The 20054-nt window shown below is 45.7% G+C and overlaps 1 protein-coding gene across 2 annotated transcripts in view; it reads left to right on the top strand.

Moving 5' to 3' along the window:
• Nucleotides 1–443: 443 nt before the first annotated feature.
• Nucleotides 444–20054, top strand: part of CXADR (CXADR cell adhesion molecule) — a 49903-nt gene continuing 30292 nt past the window's right edge. For both annotated transcript variants that reach the window (XM_080374610.1, XM_080374609.1), the window contains exon 1: nucleotides 444–12698. In XM_080374610.1, coding sequence (XP_080230736.1) covers nucleotides 12647–12698 — 52 coding nt within the window. In that variant the 5' untranslated portion in view covers nucleotides 444–12646. The remainder of the gene's footprint in view (nucleotides 12699–20054) is intronic.

Here is a 20054-nt window from a genome sequence, read left to right as displayed (position 1 = left end):
GCACTCAGACTTCTTGTCGCATCATTGCCCACTTGGAAGACCAGTAATGGGGGCAGTACTCAGAGGGCCATGCCAGGCAAGGGACTTTTCTAGTAACATCCTTTGCTCGAGCCCCAGGGAGGCAGCAGGCTTGCCTATCGTTGGGCTGGGTCCAGTCAGCATTATTGGGCCCTCTGTTCCTCTGAGAATGGAGTTGATCTCACCTCCAACCCAGGCATGCCACCCTTGGGCGCATCTCTAACGAGCTCAGTTTTATTCCCTTCCGCCTTTGAATCTACCTTAAAGCTCTCTCAATGAGCCCTGCTAACTCCTGACCTAGGATCCTTTTCCCCCTTGAGACAGGTGAACCCCATCTGTTGCCAGCAGGCCTGGTGCTGTGTAAATTGACCGATGATCAAAAACCCTGAAATTTAGCCATTGACACCAGGCCCAGAGCCAGGTGCTGATGACAACCGCCTTTTTTTCTTCTTAGCAGAGCTGTTCATCAGGCGTGGGTTGACCAGCTCTCCCCAAGTAACTCCACCGACCTGTACAGACTTTTGTCTACATCACAGATTTCCTGGCTGTCACGTTCCAGAGCCCCATACCTATGGTATGGGGGTACCTGGGAAGGTGAAGGAGGTCGCAGGGTGATTCACCTGCTACCCCAAGCCAGGGACCTGTTTCCATTCCTCCCTGTCACTTAGGACCCCTCGTGCCTGGTGGCAAGTAGGTAGGGGAGCCTCCACTTCTTACGATGTGTCCATCTGGTGCATTCGCCCCAGCGATGGTGGAGAGTGGCTCCACCAGCCTATCTCCCTCTCACACTCCCTGACACTCCTTAACTCTCTGCTTCCCCTTCCAGCTCTGCCACCAGGCTGAGCAGGTGGCCCACCTGGTCGCACCTCACACAGGTGTTATCTCTGCTGCCCTCCGCTAGCAGTGACAGGCTCCGGCACTCCCTGCGGCTGTGACCTGGGCACCTGTGTGTTCACCTGGGCGCTCTGCCAGGGTCACCACGTGCCTTCTGGCGCTGCCTTTTGGCCAAGTGGAAACCATGGCTAGGTTTCCTCTTGGGGGGTGATGAGCACTATTGGAGCTGGCCTCTTGGAGCCGTCAGGGGGTCAGCGCCCACACTCGCCCCTCCTGACTGCTGCACTGTGCCCCCTGGGGGCTGCATTTGTACGTGTGGGGGTTGAGCCGCCCACGCTCCCAGGCCCCCCACACTGAGCCAGACCTGCCACCTGGCAGGGCCTCAGCGCCTCCCGCTGCAGGGGGGAGGCAGGGGAACCCCCCCTCTGCCTGCGCTTCTCGGTTGTGCCAGCTCTCAGAAAGCTCCTTATGGTCCCTCGGCCAGATCCTCCATGCTGCAGCACCTCTGCCGGAGTAGCGAGCCTCAGAGACTTCCAATTTTTTGATGCATTTTTGCATGAATTAATTAAATTACAAGTCCGTGTCAGATGTTGAGTGGGTGTTGTTTGTTGGGGTTTGGGTTTCACTTTGTTTTTTTTTTTTACAAAAAAAGGTCAATTAATTCATGGTATTTAGTCCATTTGTAGGGAGAAGTGTACCCTCTGTAGTTCTAGTCAAGACTACAAATACTTGGGTTTCAGTCCTGATTTGTCTGTGCTGCTAAAGGATAGTATGTACAAAATACTTATTTTCAGGCCAGCTAAAGCAAACTATAAACATCTGCTTTAAAAAAGGGATATTTTTTAGAGTATCCTACCCCGCTCCCTCCACAAAGATCCTCCTCCCTCCACCCCCACCCACCCCCCAGCCTCCACCCCCTAAAAGTTACGTTGGGCAGCAAAAGCAGGAACAAACAGAAGGGCCATTCTCCTTCCTTCCCTTTTCTGGTCCCTTCAGTTCATGTTGAAGCTGATGAGCTGAAAGCTTTTTGATTTGATGGATTTCCAGTGAACTGGAGAAGCAGAGGTGTGGATGCACTTGCTGTTTTGCTGCTTCTGCTGTTGGAGTAATAATATCCAACAGAAGGGAAAGGAAAACATATGGAATAGTACCATCTTAAATGACTGGGAAAAAAATGCTTGGAGGCTACAGCCGTAAAAAGAAGGGCCTGTTACAAAATGAAGTCATGCTGAAAATCAGTCACGTTTGACCTGCTATGAGGTTACAATATGAGATCAATCATCATCAGAGTAATACTAAAATTAAAGTTCCCTATCTCTTCCAAGAATGTATCTTGAAATAGCTGGGTTCATTATGACAGTTTAATTGCACACCTTTAGGAAAGCTAAAAAGAAACATTAGCTTCAGAGAACAGAGTAGACACATTACTTAGGGCAAGGAACAACATCTTTTTATGTATACTTGGTGTACGTGGTGAAACAGAGTCACCACTCATAAGTGGAGCCTTTAGACACCACTGTAGCACAACCAGACAATAATAGATATAGTTTTGCCAGTCTTTTAATAGCAGATTCAGCTAAAATGGCAATCACTTTAGCTGATGTAATAATCCTAGCCACAGAATCATCCTTGCCTTTTTGCAAAACCGATCCTCCTCCAATGATGCTATCAGGAAAGCATATGTTGATCCTTGTATGCATCCTCTTAACCAATCCTCATATGTATATTCATAACCAGCAGTGAGTGATTCAGGAATCGATTCAGCAAGCTGGTAAAGACGCCTGCTGCCAACAGCAGGGCTGTGTTGGCAGCTGCCTAAGCCATCCCAAGCTGCTGCCTGGGGGCTGATAGGAAGCAGACACCTTGCAAGGGGAAGCTCTGACCTCTGAGCTCCATGTGAGCTGGGCCCTTCCTTCCAGCGGTGCCAGGACTTTTCTTGCAGCCTGTACTTAGCTGAAGTATCAATGGCTTTCATCGATACCGGGTTGTCTCAAGATAAGGTTTCACAAGGCAGCTGAGCTGATCAAAAAGTTTGCTGCTGCGGAAAGAGGCGGGGCCTGACCCTCATCTGTCCCGGGTTGATGCTGCTTTCCCTCCTCCTAAACTGTGGGATTTGCCTTATCCCATCTCCCCAGAGGCTGCAAGGCAATGAACACAGCCCAAGCACAAAGGAGTAGCACCCAGCAGTGAGAGCAGGGGGGGAGGGAAGGGCCAGGGCTGCTGCTTTTGATGTCACTGCAGACCAAACATCAGCCTTTGCCACCCTGTACTGTAAACAGATCTCTGAACTTCCAGTGCGAGGTCATAAAATGCATTAAATTGTGCTATGTTTAAGCATTACATACTAAGACATTACAGCACCTGCAACATTTCTTGCACTTCAGTAAGGGGTAGGACAACATGTTTTGCCAAGTGTAAGTTATTGATCTTAGGTTTTCATACTGTCCCTTTCAGACAAGAAAATAATTATACAATTATTCAGATGAAAAAAATAGGGAACAGACAGATGAAGCAAATAGTCAAGAGATTTCAGCAAACAGTAAAACTAAGGCTCTGGCTGTCCGGCCTCCCCACTGTCCTCTCCATGTCATCCCATTTGGCTTTGAACTCGTGAATACATTTTGCTCATCCTCCTGGAGCATTTCACTAATTGATGAAAGATTAAAATATAATTCACAATGACATTCACCACTGAAGTCTGCCTTAACAAGATGCAATAAGCTGAAACCATGGAGGAAAGGGAAAAAATGCTTTCAGAAAAAATGAATTGCAGAATTTTATAAGTAGTTTCATATATTTGCAGAGGACTACTTGCAGAATGTCCCCAAATACACCACAATTATGCAATAAGTGCCACCTGCAATAAGCAATGGCATTATTATACTTTTCCATCAGGTTAACAGTACTAGACTTCCAGTTATGGGCTACTTCTACTGAGCAAATACTTTTCATTGGTTCTCTGGGAGGCCATTTAAAACTGGTTTCATTGTAAACAGTTACACAACACATTACAAAGGTTGTTATCAGTAAAAGTATGTATTCCTTACACTGTCAGCATTTTTTCCTGACCTAATGTAATTACAAAGCACCATTGAGACTAACCTAGCCTGTTTATAAAGTAGGAAGGAAAATTACATAACCCTACCTAAAAAACGAAACCACAAAAAAACCCCTTTACAAGTGAAACTTTTACAGATTTTACAGCAGTGTGATTTTAAATGATCCAGCAACTAGAAATGCATCCAAGTCAACCTGGATCACAAAGTGGAACTCTCCGTTACAACAAGATGCTGTTTAAATGCACTGGGCAGGGAAGAAAAATCTCAGCAAAAGACACCTGCACTTTTGAGAGGGCTTCTCTTTGGGTCAGTAAGTAATGTCCATTGCTATCTCAAGCAGTCACGTCATACACTCCATTCCAGAAACTGCTAAAGTTCTGTACTGAATGTTGTTAGAGCTTTATTTTTGCCCCCGTGGGGGAAGGCTCCTCCAGAACTTCTAACTTGGACAATCAGAAACTTTACCCTGGAAAAAAAAATATGTGGGTTCCCTGGGCCAAAGTCCCTGCCTTACCCAGCAGGTGTGGTCATGGGGAGGAAAGCAATAAGGAAAAAAGGCTGGTTTATGTTGCACTTGCCAGTGTATCAGTCAGCTGGACCTACTCTGACGGTACATCATCGGTACCCAAGGTAAGGGAAATGGAGGACAACGTAATGAAGTGGAAGAAACATGGGGCCAAGAGTATGACTATTTTACTCACAGTTTGCTATTTAGACAGTCACATCTGCTTGTGCAGTATCCCCTTGACACACTACATAATTTCAAGCAGGGACACCTATAAGTGACTCACAACAGCAATTTCAGCATTCTCAGGCTCCTAGGCACTACTAGGCAGAATTTCAGACTTTTAGGGATTGCCATGGTAAAATGTACCCTGGGTACATATCCACCTGAAAAAAAATGAAATTCAAGGAAGGGAACCTGAAGAGGTGACATTGAAGGTTAGGCAGAAGAGGCAGGAGTATATGGAAATGAGGAGGAGGAGAAGGTGGCATCCATCTCAGAAAGGTCTAGGAAACCCTATTGTGTAATACTGAAACCCCAAAACTTACGAGTAAATCCCTTCTCCACACACCCCCAAATGCTGAGACACTATTAAAAAAAAAAAAAACCTTGATAAAAAAGTTAATGGTATTTTTGGTTTTTTAATTGTGGTTTCTGCAGGTCTTCTCCCCAGTCTATCAGCTTCAAACAGGTTCTGATATTTGTTCATTTTTAATGAAAGTTCTGTTTTTCATGACAGTAGAAGCTGATGTCTTAAAAGAAAAGACTGACCAGTACAAGGCTTCTAAACAGACTGGAGAATATTGCCATTCTTTAATGTATAGTGACAAATAGGTATTTGATGGAAGTACTGGCAGAATCTTTGTAACTGTGGGCCCCAGCACAGAGATTCTCAGCGTTATTTAACTATTCGGTCGGGGACAACAGCAGTTGGCACTGAGATACCTTGAGAAGCTTGGCTCTAAGAGCTGTTGCAATTACCCTGAAACACCTAAACTCCTGTGACCAGCAGATTTTACAGCCCTGAGCTAACTAGCCAGGCTTCCCCCGAGAAGGGGAATATCACACACCCACACAGGAAATATTTCAGAAAGCAGCCAGCTGAGCACCGTGCCTCACACTGGTAAAGAGTGAAAGGTGAAGCGTGGGACAAGGAGTGAAGCGTAGGCATCTAAGCTACTGACTCCATGGAACTAGCTGATGGACCTGAAATGGCACCTACCTACCTGTTCTTGAGGTCTATGAGCACCTCCCTTACATCAGCAGCAAAGATTGGTTTGCCAGTAGCAGACGAAACGTTTTGTTCTCCCATCCTGTACTTGCACTCCCTATCTCTTATTTTTGCCCTGCTGTTTTATTCCTCCTGCTGTCTTTTGAGCTGATGCTGTTCCTCCATCCACTGTTGGCTCGTACCCAGACCTTCAAGCACGCTAGGCACGCCTGTGGGATCTGGTCTTACTGGCAGAATAAGTGAATGAATGTCAGATGAACTGAGTGTTACTTCTAGTTGGCTCCCATCTTAATGCACCCTCTTGCACTGGCTAATGGTTGTATCACAACACAGTTGTTAAGACAGCCGCGAGAAATACTGCATAGCCGGCTTGTGCACTCCAGGTCACAGGCTGTCCCTCACACCACTTAACAAGTATCCTTCAAGCTTGGTATGAAGGGGTAATTTCCCCTGGTTATGGAGGATCTTGCCTCAGGGGTTTCCAGATTTCATCTCAGGGAAGGCCTTTGAGCAGTTTAGTAGTGACTGGGCAATGTCAGCAGTGGCAACCAAGAAAAACTTGGATGCACAGTAGGACAGTGGCAGCTGAGTAGCAGTTCAGAAAATGTCACTGGTGTCTTAAGTGGTAGACACAGACACCAAAGAGGCTGGTAAGTGCTAAAGCACTATTTATAAACGCATGGCACAAACAAAATAATCTGAAAGTTCATAATGCAGTCCAAGCCACCATCAGCTGCTAGTTCTGCACTATTAAAACTGATCTGAGTTAATTTTGGGATAAAGTATGAAATGCCATTGCCTCTGGCATATCTGTGATTAACTGCCTGTTCAACTGTACTCCATAAAGGGATGGAGAAATCCCTTCCCACTACTCTTAGCTCATGAATGCTCCTGGATTTCAGACACAGTTTCTCCTCTCCTTCACAAGTGTGGATCCCGTTCCTAGTCCTGCCTTTCGATTCTCACAAGACAATCCCTTTTTTTCTGGGCACTAGAAAAACAAACTACAAACATTCTCCTCCTATGCACAGATGCCAGCTTTTACACCTCTCTGCTTATTTATGAGTAGTTTCCAGATTTCCCTTGGCCTTTCAGTTCTCTCATGATCACTTCCAGCCTGGCAATGCAAGAATTCCCCCTCAGTGCTGGGCAACTCTGGTTGGAGAATACAACCGAAAGCAAGCATAACCCATGGTAACCCTGTGAAGAAGCACATAACTGCTGTTGTTCTCTGGCTGTAAGTTTAAAGATCCATGTTAGGGGTGCAACCTCTGGATGGATGCTGGGTGTCAATGCTGTGTTCCCTCTACAAGCAGACAGCTGTAGGATTGGGAATGCAGCCCTTCTTCATAAGCGTAGCTGTGCTTCAACACAACTGTCCCATGATAAAGCTATCTTCACTCTAAAGGCCAAATTTCATGAGGCAGCCGAGAAGATGTAGTTACTGCTACAACCAACAAGCATCGGCCTGTTCTTCCAGTCCTTTCTCACAACTTCACCTCCTCTTAGCTTGTGCTTGTGCTGCTTTTGTGGCACCAGCAACGGTCAGTAATCCGTTCTGCAGGTAAACCAAGCTGATTTCCGCAGCAAAGTGGAAGGAAGTAATTATTTGCTAGTCTGGTGAACTGCAGTAGGTCACTGAGTTGTGAGATTACTATCAAAGCTCTGTCAAAACTGGCACATGGGAAAGTATGCAAAACTGAAAGTGGAGAGAGGGGACTAGGGATGTGCCTTCTGTGAAATGCTGTTGCTGGCTCATACAGGCATCAGCAAATGTCACAGCTGAAATGCAGTGAAAAAGAGAAAAGAGGAGAGAGGAATGTGAATGTAACCTCTTTTGGAGACAGCAAATCTTCAGATCAGCTGCTAAAGAAGCACTTCCTCACCACTTCTGAAAATAGCGTCTATTTTTCCTCTTAAGAAAAGTTTTCTTCAATCAAGGAGTCACTGTGTTGAATATTAGCTCAGAAAAACAGTTTGCTACAGGACAGATTTGTATAGTCAATTGTGTCAATGATCCAGGCAACAGACATTGCACTTTTACTGCCACACGCATATCCAATGAAAGTCTGAATACCAATATGTAACTTATAAAAGATATGTAACATTAGTAGTCTTTATAAAGATGAATCACACAACGCACTCCTCTTCTGGGCTTTGAACTAATCAAATTATCTTGTATTATATGGATTTTACTTCTCTTTCACAGCGTAACTATGTAGCTTTAAGTTTGGGTCAACTCAGGGGACTGGTGTTTCTTCCTTCTGCTGTTTCTGCATCTAACCGATGCAAACATTCAAGTAACCTCTGAGAGAAAATTATTCGAGGCAAATTATATTTCTAAACTTTAATATCACAGGGACACAAAGGTGTAAATTGCTGCACTCTTAAAATGCCTCTGCTAAAAATTGTCTCTCCAAAAAGGGGAGCATAGCAAGGTGTGAATTTTAGGCTGATAGCGACTGTCACTTGATTGAGGTGCTAAATGTTATTTTAACTCCGAACAAGACAGCTTGAAAAACATTAACCCAAATTGAAGATAATTAAACCTCAGCTATTGTTGGATAATTTTTCCTTTACTTCTTCTTAATTTTCCCCAGTAATGGATTGCATATAGTTGCCATTATAAAAAGTTAGCAAGTGCATGAAAGCTTAATTGGAAACAGCCCAAGGTTGTTAAAGAAGAAGGCAGAACCTAGTCATCTGGTCACCCCACGCGTGTGGATCGGTGACTTCGAGGCATCACCGGGGTGCTCTCCTCGCGGAAGCTGAGGTGAGGAAGGGGGTGGCGATACCTGATACCTCGCTGGACTCGTCCTGGGGGAAGCTGGAAGGCTGCACCCCCCCCCCCCCCCCCCCCCCTCAGCGTTGTTACACTGCTCTGGGCTCTGCCGGTTGGGACATAATGTGAGAACCTGTGCTCAACGCTTTATTATGAAATACTTAGCACTCTGTAACTTTGCCTTCTAAAATCCTTGGCTGTAATCTCCCCATGTTGATGAGACCTTAATGTAGTCTGTCTCTTGACTCTGGCAGCTATTTTCAGCATATCAGCCTGATTTGCCCTGGGCTAGTTGAACTAATGCTGATAAGGACAGCTAGCACCAAAAAGCTTAGCAGTACAGAAATGCCCGTTCTTCGCATCATGGTACAGACACCAGTAAAAGCAATGCCAAAAATTATTTTGCAAAAAATGGTCGTGCAAGCTGGACCTTCCCCTTCTCACAGCTCTGGATGTGGTGCTATAGCAGCTTAAACTGATTCCAGCTGATTCACAATCCTGCCCTTTCCCTGCCTGCCTCCCAGCCCCCCTTTTTTTATGCCAGCTGGCACAGGCAAATAAGCAGGAAGACGGTTCAGGGAGCTCAGCTGGCTGAAAACAAAAGGTATTCATCTTTGGCCAGCCTGGCTTCCCAAACTCTCTCATCCGCTAGTGTTGTGAGCTCCAGTACAAGTACACCTGTGGGAATATTTGGGCTAGGGAGAGCAGGACTGTGGCACCTCTAGTTTAAATGACCAGCCTCCAGGCAGACTCAAACCTAACACCAGCAGCCAGCAACTAACGAACAGAAATGGTCCCAGCCTCCCACCCCACCTCCCCTCCCCTGGACAAATACCCCTGCATCCTCCCTCATGCTGGCTCTGTCCTGAATGACAGAGTAAACCAATGGACTCTGCTGATTCAGAAGAAAACGTGTCCTTGAAAATGCAGTGACTCCCTCCTACACTTAGAAATCCAGACCCCAAATCCCCAGGGTACTGTTTGCTCCTTCCCTTCATCTTTTTTCCCTATTTTGCCATCTTGCCCTTATGGAGACATGTTGTTATCAGTGTTGGGAATTGTACAGCCCTATGGGGAATTTTCCCTCAAGAATTGCAGTGGCTGAGCACAGCAGCTTCTCCAGTGCAGGACAGAAACCGAAACAGAAAAAAATCCTGTATTCCTTGTATGCCATGGTCACATCCTGTGTGACCTGTGTTAAGGCAGCGTGGGTGACTTCCATTTCATTGCTTCTGTTGGGTCAAGCCTGCGAGTAACCTCACGTGATACTCTTCCACCCATCCCCTCGAAAAACCAAATCGATAGCAATTTCACTTTCTGGAAGGTCAGGCAGATAAGGAAGCGTTTCCAAATCAGGGAAAACAAATTATTCGCAGCCTGAGGTTGAAACTGGTGGATAATTTCCCTTCAAAAAGTAGAGGAAAGTTGCAGAAATAGGCAAACCATTTTATTCACGTTCTGAAAACTTTAGTTCTGGATATACCAAACAGTGCCATCACATAATTTTGTAAACTAATTTTAAAATTACTTCTGAATTTGTGCTTTTTGTGTAACAATAATAAAAAAGTTAACTTTTTTTAAAAAATAATATTTTTTTTATTTCAAGCTATCTATACATTTAGGGGTTTTCATACTGAAGTTTTTCTTGATTTTAAACACATGAAATTATTTTTTTATATTTAACATAAATCTTCAGTTTCCTGAGCATGAGACACCATTCTCCATAAAAAAAATGCTAAACAATTACCCATCTGTAAAATGTGGGTCTGAACCGCAAGCCTCTGCTCCAGTGGATATCTCTTCCTTGTTGACTGGATTTTGCCTTCACCCTGGAGCCTTTTTTGGACTTAATCCAAAATGCTGGCAGTGGTAGAAACCTGCTCAAAAAGTTTTGAACCTGACCTTTTCCTTTGTGAGTGGTCATTTTCACAGTTATCTTTTTCCCTTACTGTGTTCAGCGTTCCAGGAAGCACAGGCCACTGAGAATCCACAATATGTCACATCCTCTAATAAGTCTGGTAGCTTTATGCCTTATTAGCCAGACCAATGTTTGCAGTGGGGAAGGGGGAAGATTCTTTGCATTTTAAAAATAATAATTATGTAGGCATTGTACTCTGACATACTCTTAATTCGCAGGAGTGTGAGCAATTTTCAGGAGTGTGAACATGATCGCATCAGTGTTGCTTTTCATTTACGAGGGACCAGGAATAGGTCTGTCTAGGCTAGATGAAGTGTGGACCTCATGTTTCCTAAATGCAGTACAGTATTTATTTTAATTACTAGCTAGGATTTATGTCACAGAAGGGTGAGCATCTCCATTCTAATGACAAATCATTTTCTCTTTCTGTAATGACTGTGATTGCCTCATCATACTTTCCATGGTATATAATTTCTGTGTTGACATAAGTGGGTGTATAGCAAAAAACCCTCACTCACCCAGTCAGCCCGGGATACTCAAGTCAGATTGCCCTCTAAAGCACAAGTCTGCAGCACATATAAAACCACAGAAGAAAGCAAAATCTTAATATTCCTTCTTTGAGGTACTGGTTCCTTTAGCGTCATATTACATGAATGGTATTTTCGTTCCTTTGTAGAAGGGAAAGACAATTCTGTTCCCTCATTAAATACGATGCTTGAGATCTCCCCACCTGAAAAGCTACACTTTATGTATAGGATCTGGCATCTTATTGGGTAGCTGTGTTTTCACTGTGTCTGTTAGATCTCCCTTTGAATTGTCGTGTCCTTACAATACACAAGCAGTACTTATCTGAACCTTCACGGAAATAGACAATGCATCTACCCTGCTTACCAAAAAAACTAATTCTGAGCTAGCAAGTAAAAGCTGCTGCTTTATTTAGTAAACAACCATTTTGAAGGATGTCCGTGCACATTCATATATTCATAATTACAGCAGAAGTGGGGACACAACCGATTTCATCGCTAGGGATCCTTTATTGCACGTAAGGTATAATGCCTCTTTTTTAGCCAAGTGCTTAGGAAAATACCCTTATGCATAGTTACCCATTTGAGCTGATGTTTTCAACAAGGCAGAACGTCGCATTTTAAACTCTCGTCTCGTACATATGGAACGTAATCACATAAAAATGTATTCAGACTTTATTATGGATGTCAAAAGTAACAATACGTTCCCTCTCAAAATCCATTTGGACTGTGAAATCTGTACCACATAGCTTTGGCATTTGTGTAAATATTTGGTTATGGGGATGCTTTCTTAATACAGCCAGAGCTGTGGCTGTAACAAAGCATGTATGGTAGCGATACAACTTACCCCTTAACAAGGATAAACCAAAGAAACACGTTCACGTCAGTTAAGAGCTTTGCCACTGCAGTATATGGTAACACATGCACAGAATAAATTCCTAGAACACACTCAGTTATCGCCAAGCCTTGTTTTATCTTCTGGCAAGCATAACCGATGGTATTGCTCCATGTGGTTACAAACCGTGCTTTTCCAGCATTGGCCGGGGCTGCCATTTTGGGTGTCACGCAGCAGCATCACGCTCCCCAAGGGAACCTGCCTGTCCCCCTTCGCAAGCGGGCTCATCTTCCTTTTGTCTCGCTTGCCAGTCTTCTTCCCATTCCAGGTCTTCCAGTCAAAAGACGTAAGCTCCGTACAGGAGAGCACACGGCATCGCAGCAGCGTTGCTATGGGGACCGGCGAAGACGAGCCCTTTAGGCGCCCACAGCCGCAGCGGGGACAGAGCTGCCGGCGGGAGCGGTGCCCCCCGCCAGCACCCCAGCCGCCGCTGCAGCTGCCACGGGCACCCCTCCCCCGCCCACACGGGGCCCCGCGCGCCCGGGCCAGCGCGCCGCGCCGTTCGTACCGCCGGGCCGGGCCGGGGCAGGCGCCGGCGAGCCCTGCCTGCGGGCGGCGCCGCCGGGACAGGCGCGGGGAGCCGCGGCGCAGGGGGGGGGAGCCCCCCGCCGAGGGGTGCGGGCGCTCGCTGCCGCGCCGGCGGGCAGCCCCGGGGGGTCCGCGGCGGCACCGGGCGGGGCGGGGGGCGGCGGCAGGTGCCACCGCCGGGGGCGGGCGCCGCCGAGCGGCCGTCGGGGTGGGACTGGGGCGGGTGGCGGCCGGAAGTGACGGGCTGGGGCTGGACTGATTCACCTGCTGGGCGGTGCGCGCGGGGAGGTGCCCGCCGGGAGTCGGGGGGACGGAGCCGCCGGTGCCGGGTGCCCGCCGCTCGCGCCGCGCCATGGAGCCGCCGCTGGTGGTGGTGGTGTCCCTCGTGCTGCTCTGCGCCGCAGGTGGGCGGCGGGCGCAGGTGGAGGGGCGGGAGGGGGCGAGGGGGCGGCGGCGGGGGAGGCGGCGGCGGCGTTGTTGGGAGAAAGGGGGGCGGGGGCCCTTCCGCCGGTGAGTGGGGGGCGCCTTTCCCGCCGTACCTCCGCCCGTCCGGCCGCCTCTGCCCGTGTGTGCGCGGGGACGGGCGGTGGCTGGGCGGGGGGCTGCGTCTCCGCTAGCCCCTCTCCCGGGCGGGCGGCGCCGCCCGGCCCCTGCCCACCCGCGGCCGGGTAGCGGCGCCTGAGGCGAGGTGCGCGGGTGGGCGCTGGCGGCTGGGGCGCGCTGCGGGGCGGACCTGGGCTTTGTTCGCCGCCCGCCGGCGGGGCGGCCAGCGCCGCTGCCGCGGTTTGTCTGGTTCCTTCTGCCCCCCCCGCCCCGCCTCGCCTCTGCCCGCCTCCCCGCCTCCCTCCCGGGCGTCCCTCGACGTGGCTGGGGGTCGACCTGCCCCGCCATGGGCACTGCGTGTCTCTCCTCAGGCGGCGGCGGGGGCCGTGCGCGGCTCTGGCAGCGGTGCGGTGCCGCGCTGTGCCGTGCTGTGCCGTGCCGTGCCGCCCGCCCGGCGCCGCCCCCGGGTCCCGCCGGTGGATGCGCCCCGCTGCCCGGGCGCGGCTGGGCAGGGCGGCCGGAGCCGCTCCCGCTGCGGCCAGGGGAGCGTCACGTGTGAAAACCCAAGCGAACAGAGCAAAAAAAAAAAACACCCACCATGTAACGCGTCTGTAATGCCGCTTCAGTTCTGGCTGTAACGTGGAAGGCTGGTCCTGTTTTGAGCGGGTGGAAGGCCCGGGTGGCTGCCAGGGAGACCTCGGGTCCTGCTTGTCCCGGACCCGGTGGCCGTGACTGGATCTGTACGGAAATTTGAGGGTGGGGGGAAAGGAGTTGAATTAGATGGATCTAAACTCGTCTGTTTTCCTTGCCGAGGCAAAACAAAGGAGTAGGTATTCCCAAAGCAAGACCCCCCACAAACCAGAAACAAACCAAACGTGCCTGGGCTACTAAAAAGTCGGGAAATGTTTTTCATTTCAGACATTAGGTGCCGTTAGGTTCCTGTGATGAGCCTGCTTGCAGCGCTATGTTAATGTTTCCTAGACATATCCTTAAGAAGGGTGAGTTTCCACTGAAGTTGACCCAAACTTACGTTGGAACTACAAAAGATGACAAAACACCTATGGAGGTTCAAAATGCGTATCAGTGGTGTCAGGAGGTTTTTTTGTTGGTTTTTTTTTTTTTTGTTTCCTGCTGAAATGTTAATGACTTTGTTGATGTCGCTGCTGTTTTGGGAAATTACTCATGGGATCGAAATTCTGTGTCCATAATGGAATGGTGAACTCTGATCTTCAGCATGAAAGGATATTGGTAGTTCTGTATTAACTTTTTCTCTTAGCAGAGTTAAAAACAAGAGGGATGCTGCATAAGAACGATGAGTTACTTGTATTTAGTTGATGGGGTTACCAATTTAAGGTTTGTATTGACACGCTTCATATAACTGAAGACATGAAAAAAGCTTGTTGTGGGTGGAACTGTATGTACTGTGAGTGAGCTAGATCAATGCTAAGGATTTCAAAGGCTATGACGCTATGAAGCTAGAAGTAATTAATATATGAGGAAATGTAAAGCCAGAACGAAGTTTTACACTTCAGCTCTACTGGAATATACGGGTGTCTTCAGACTTCACTGTGAAATTGGATGAATTTGTGAAGACAGTAATATATTTATGTTTTGATTAGATATATCTTTTGCATAGTTATTTGGATGACTGTGCCCTGAAAGATACATACATTCCACAGTCCTCTGAAGGAAGTACTTTAGTAATCTATATGTCTTAAGACTTGATACATTCTTTGAGCTTGTTTGTGTTTTTTCCCCCCATCAGATTGAGTCAATATTTCTGGGTCTGTGTTCCAGATAGACATTGCTTCCTTCACTGAGGGAACAGATGTCAGGAAGTTGCAGTTCTCCATACGGACCAAACTTGGAGGAAGCTAATGCTTGTGCAGTTCAGTGAAAGTTGTTGGCAGTGAATGATTGTCTAGGTACTGAAGTCTTTACTTGGGTTTGTGGTACTGCAGCAATTTGTTGTGCTATTTTTTAAGGCTTGAGCTGTATGCTATTTTAAGGCTTGCACTATGTGCTATTTTCACAGCTTGTTTTTCCCCTGTAAGCCTCGTTTTCCTTGTTTCACTGTTGCTAAGAGTAGGGGATTCAAAGAAACCGATTTTGCATAAATAAGGAGGCTTATCTTGACTGTACAGAACACCCTCTCAACAGGCAATGGGGCTATACCATTACATGTTGAAATGGGAAAGTGTTGGGTCTGAGCTGTCCCTGAACCGTATTCAGGGATTTAATCCCTCTGTTAAGGTCAATTTTGCAGTCAGAAATAACTGAATTGGGAACTTCCCTTTCCCTTGCAGGGAATTAATTTACATTTGGGCGGCTATTTCTGCACTCGTAACAGCTCTTCTAATTGTACTAATTCTTCTGTATCTAAAAATGCACTGCAAGTCTGAGGGAGAACTTGATGGCCATTTGAAGGGTCTCTTGATATGTGTTGTAGCTGTGTATGATCAGTTACTTTAAGTAATTGGGGATACCCAAAATGCGCAAATTCTGTTTAACTTAAATGAACATTGTATAGCTGTCATCAACAAATTCTGGACTAGGGTAATAGAAATCATGTGCCTCTTCAGATCTTGAAATATTTTATTGGTGTAACAGATACTAAACTGTTTTCCAAAGGGCAATACAGATCTGGTTTGGAGAGGAAGGCTCGGTCCTGATGTTAAGTGCTGGCAGATTGTTTCGTTTGGTCTTACGGATGTATATAAAGTGGTGTATTTTTTTTTTTATTAATTCTAAGCTTTCCAGAGTGGGTGGTCATCTCCAGAACTAATACAAAAGGAAGTCTGTTGTTGCTCATTGTCAGTTATGCTGAGCACATGTTTGCCTATGCTGTGACTTCAGAGGGACTGTGTATGTACTGGTAACCTTTTCCTGGCTATGCAGTGTGGGGAAATAGTCTCATTACATTTGGCGTAAATTCAAGTTTGTGTAGGGTTTTAGAAGACTGAGCATAAGTATAGGTGCCTAACTTGTGATCCTGTTTTAATGAATAAAATAGTGACCTATGGCTGTTAAACTTTCAGGAATGTGTAATGGCAAAACACAAAATTTAAACAGCCATGAAATGTTAGCATAGCCAGTTTTATCTATCTTTGTGTAGGTATAAAAGAGTGATTACATATGTGGTGATCCTTTTAGCCTTCAGAAGATACATTATACAAAACTGTAATGCTGTGCACATAAATCCTTAAATTGAGGATAAGAGTTTGAGCAGAGTCTTTAGTTGGTGGTGATATCTCTTGTTTTTGTGGTGGTGTTTTTTTGGTTGTGGTTTTTTTATTACAACAGTAGTAGGAAGTAATTTTGTATTGTATTGAAATTCTGCAGTGTGTGATTCTTTATTGATAGAATATTAAGCTTTTAAATAAAAATAAAGTTCAGGTAAGCTTTGAGAAAAGTCTGTGATTAGCGCCCTGTCACCAAACTTGCAAAAATATTTCCAATAACATGCATGCAGGAGCAGGACCTAACACAGACATAGTGAGTCAGCATTTGGTGGCTAGTACGCTTTGTCAAATATGTATAATAAGGAACTTAAGCCTGTTCATGTTTTTATGCATGTAACAGGATCTTACAGAAGCTTAAATTAGGAGAAATGTGACTACCACAGGAGTTAAATGATCATTCCTATCCTGGTGTCTTAATTGCTAAACCTGGTATGCTTAATCCTTTGGGGAATAATTGTAACAAGTTCCAGCAGTCAGGTTCTTAAGTGTCCCTTGACATGAAAAGTTGTCTGAAGTTCAGGACTCCTTTCCTAGGTTTCCCAGATCTAAGTGTCTCAAGAAACGTGAAAAGCTTTAACTGGAGATGACTTAATCAACTGGTTCCTGCAGTGACATCAGCTGTGAGGTTCGAATTTGTAATTATGCCTTAACTAATATGTGTTTATCAGAAGGTATTTGGAATGCTGCTGCAGAGATTATTGTAGTCTGTCACTTCGGTCTCTGACTGCCCTCTCCCCTCTGCTAGCTTTCCCTGTGTTGCATCAGGTTTCAGCTGCCTGTCTTCACTTCCAGTGCTTGTCACAGCCTCTTGCAAAGCAAAGTCTGCTTAATATAAAGGTGAAACTGCCACTCCTAAATGGCTGGTATAGCTTCTATTGCAGCTTTACAAAAAATACACTTTCATATGGGGGCTTGTGTGCTTTGCTACTGATTCCATCCATGCTTTGAGAAACCGAGAAATTACGCTTAGCAACATGGTTTAGTGATGGATTTGGCAGTCCTTGGGTTAGCAGTTGAACTTGACCATCTCAAACGTCTTTTCCAACCTAAATGATTCTATGAAATTCTTTATGAGTATCTTTGATTCTGCCTCCATATTAGAGCATTTAAAAACTCACTTGCCACAGTGCCCACAGAGATTTGTACAGACGTGGGAACTTGTTTTGAGGGCCAGTATTGTTTCATCATACTTCCTAAGTAAAGTAATAATTTAATCTCCCCCCTCCCCTTTTTTTTTTTTTTTTTTTAGGAAAATCCTTTTTTTACTAGTTTGCGTCTTTAGCGGGATGGTTATAGGAAGAGCCACTTCAGCCTGTTGCCATGGGAGTAAGTGGCAGTGAAGCTATAGTTCTGTGGAAACCTGTTTGAATAGCAGCTTGAGCATAAGCAGCCCCTGCATCCTTGCTGGTCATTTCTTTTACTGCACAACTGCCTTGATTGTGTGAGTGCGTGGTGAATGGGTCTGAGTTGAGGCTGCTTAAAACTTTAATATTTTTTAACCGGTTAGATTGCATGCTTTGAAACAAAGAGTTTTGCCAGCAACTTGTCCTGGTACAGGGCAGGAATGAGTGATAGGAAGGTTGGCAGAAGAGCATTAGGAGGAGAACCTATTCTGCTTGATCAGTGTTCTCCCATAGGAGAGGCATATCTATATAACCTTGGCCTGGAGCGAGCTTAGTTTGGGAGTCTGACTGCATTGCTAAATCACACAACTGGCTGAATGGCTAGATGCTACCACAAAGATTATTTTTGCATTATTTTGATTATTAATTTATGTTGTACTTGGCATTCTTCTGGCTGTATGGCAAGCCAGTTAAGGGAGTTTCAAGGTCAGAAAAATGCAGTATTCTATCTGTTCGTTTTCCTGATCCAGCACAATGAGATGAAGTCTGAATTGTAACAAAAGAGGGTCAGCTGGATCCTCAAACCCACATGGGTGGAATATATTACTATTGTTTTAATGTACTTTAATTTTTTTTTAATCATATAATCAAAACTTGTGATGTGATAGAGAGGCAAGATTTGGAGCTTTATTGGCTGTAGGCTGGAGCCGTTCACCAGTGGTGTGATATCCTCTAGCTACTGTTAAGAAGCATCTGAGGTACTTGATGGTCACAAATCTTGCAGTTCCACATGAGGCTACGTTTTTTTAATAGATTTGTTTTTCATGCCCTCTAGCTAAAACCTACGCTTACTATGCTGAACAGTGATCAATCAACAAGGAGTATTTGGTGTGCTAGAGGACAGGATGAGAATTCCATAACTTCACAACTGTTCTAACTTGTGCAGAGTAAGTTTGTAGAGGGAATTGAAATTCCATGTATTCACTGATCCTGCATTTTCAGTTCTTCCTTTTAGATGTATTAACAGCATAAGCTACAAAGAATGTTTCATCTCAGTTGTTTTAAGGCATGTAAAAATAATGTGTATGTATATGTTAAAACCTCCCTAAATTTTGAAATGACTTGTTAACTTTGTGGCTGTTTAGGGTGCATATTCTAATCCTTTGAGCTTATTCCTTTCTGGCTGTTTTTTTTTTTTTTTGGGGGGGGGGAGGGTGGGGCAGGGCAGGAAGAGAAGCCAAAGCAGGCAGGCAGCCACTTCTTTCTGTTATCGTGATGCTTCAACTTCATATTTAAAAACCAGCAACAATGAAAACCAAAATACCCAACCCTGTGCTACTGAATTAAATAATTTTCAGTCTTGATGCAAAAATTGCATGTGCTAGGAAGAAGCATTGCTTGTTCAGTAGCTTGAAGAGCCAAACCCCCTTTTACTCAAGTGAAAATAATATGGCTGCCTAGTTGAGTGTTTGATTGTACTTAACTCTCTGATGCATTGACTGACAGATGTGCTTAATGCATTCACACTGCAAAAGAGCTGCTTCATTCAGTTGCCTTTTAAATGCCATCAAATTGGCAGGAAAAAAAAAATCAAATCATGTGACTTGATTGCTTAGTGACTGTATAAGCCTTCAGTGTTTGTAATGGGAAAATCAGTGACTTGCAGGGCTAAAAGCAGAAACAACCCGTGCAGTTGATGTAGACTTGGTAGAGGAGAGGCAGGCTTTTGTGTAAGTTGTGTCTAAGTTTGAGTTCTGAGTTTTGGTGTTTGTGTCATGGTGGTTTTTCTTCGCCCTCACCCCCCTCCCTTTGGCTGAAACAAGTCTGTAGATTGATCCCTACTTCATTTTACACTTCTTAATACTATTTATAGCTGGTTTCTTAATGGCTCTAAAGTGCAGTCTGAAGGTGCAGTTTCACTTTACACCTGGCTGCATTACAGATATGATGCAGTTACCTCTGGTGTAACTTCATGTGTCTGTGGAGGTTGCTGCTGCTTGCAGTGGTGGTCTTGGGTTTCTCCTTCTCTCCCTCGTGTCAGAGCAGTGTCATGCAGCTGCTGCCTTGAGTCCGTTCAGCTGGTACAAAAGAAAACTTTGTTTGGCATATGTTGTTTTCCTGCTGGGTGATGTCACTGATCTAACCCGCTTTGTGACTGGGCAGTGCTGCTGGCTCCGGAGCTGCCTAGGTGCGATGTGAGATGTGAGATGGCTCTCTGGGTGGAGCTCCCCGCCAGCGTAAGCAAACCCTTGCCTGCTCGCTTTTCTGCCTCTGGCTTTGTGCTCCTGCTGCTGACCTTGTGTGTGGAAAACCCCACCAGGAGAGGAAAAGCAGAGCTTCCCATGCAGTGTCAGTTTTTAGTGGAGTCAAATCTTTGTTCTGGTTTTCTGTCATTTTGCATAAGGTGTTATACTGGTGTAAAGGGTTCAAACCTGAGGACGACCAGGCAGGACCTCAGCAAGTCCAAAGTATTCTAGTTGTCATTCCTTTAACGCTGCAGGTTGAATTGGGTCGTGCTGGATCATTTAAATGTGACCAGGCCTTAAAACCGAGGACTTGAAGTGATCTTCTGTAGATGTCGGGCTAAACAGTACTCCTGTGCTTAAAATTAATCTTAACCCCGGTTTGTGTT

Source organism: Falco punctatus, assembly GCF_963210335.1.
Source record: "Falco punctatus genome assembly, chromosome: 2".
NCBI lineage: Eukaryota > Metazoa > Chordata > Aves > Falconiformes > Falconidae > Falco > Falco punctatus.
The sequence above is the reverse complement of the archived record's forward strand: the minus strand, read 5'-3'. Positions and strand labels throughout refer to the sequence as shown.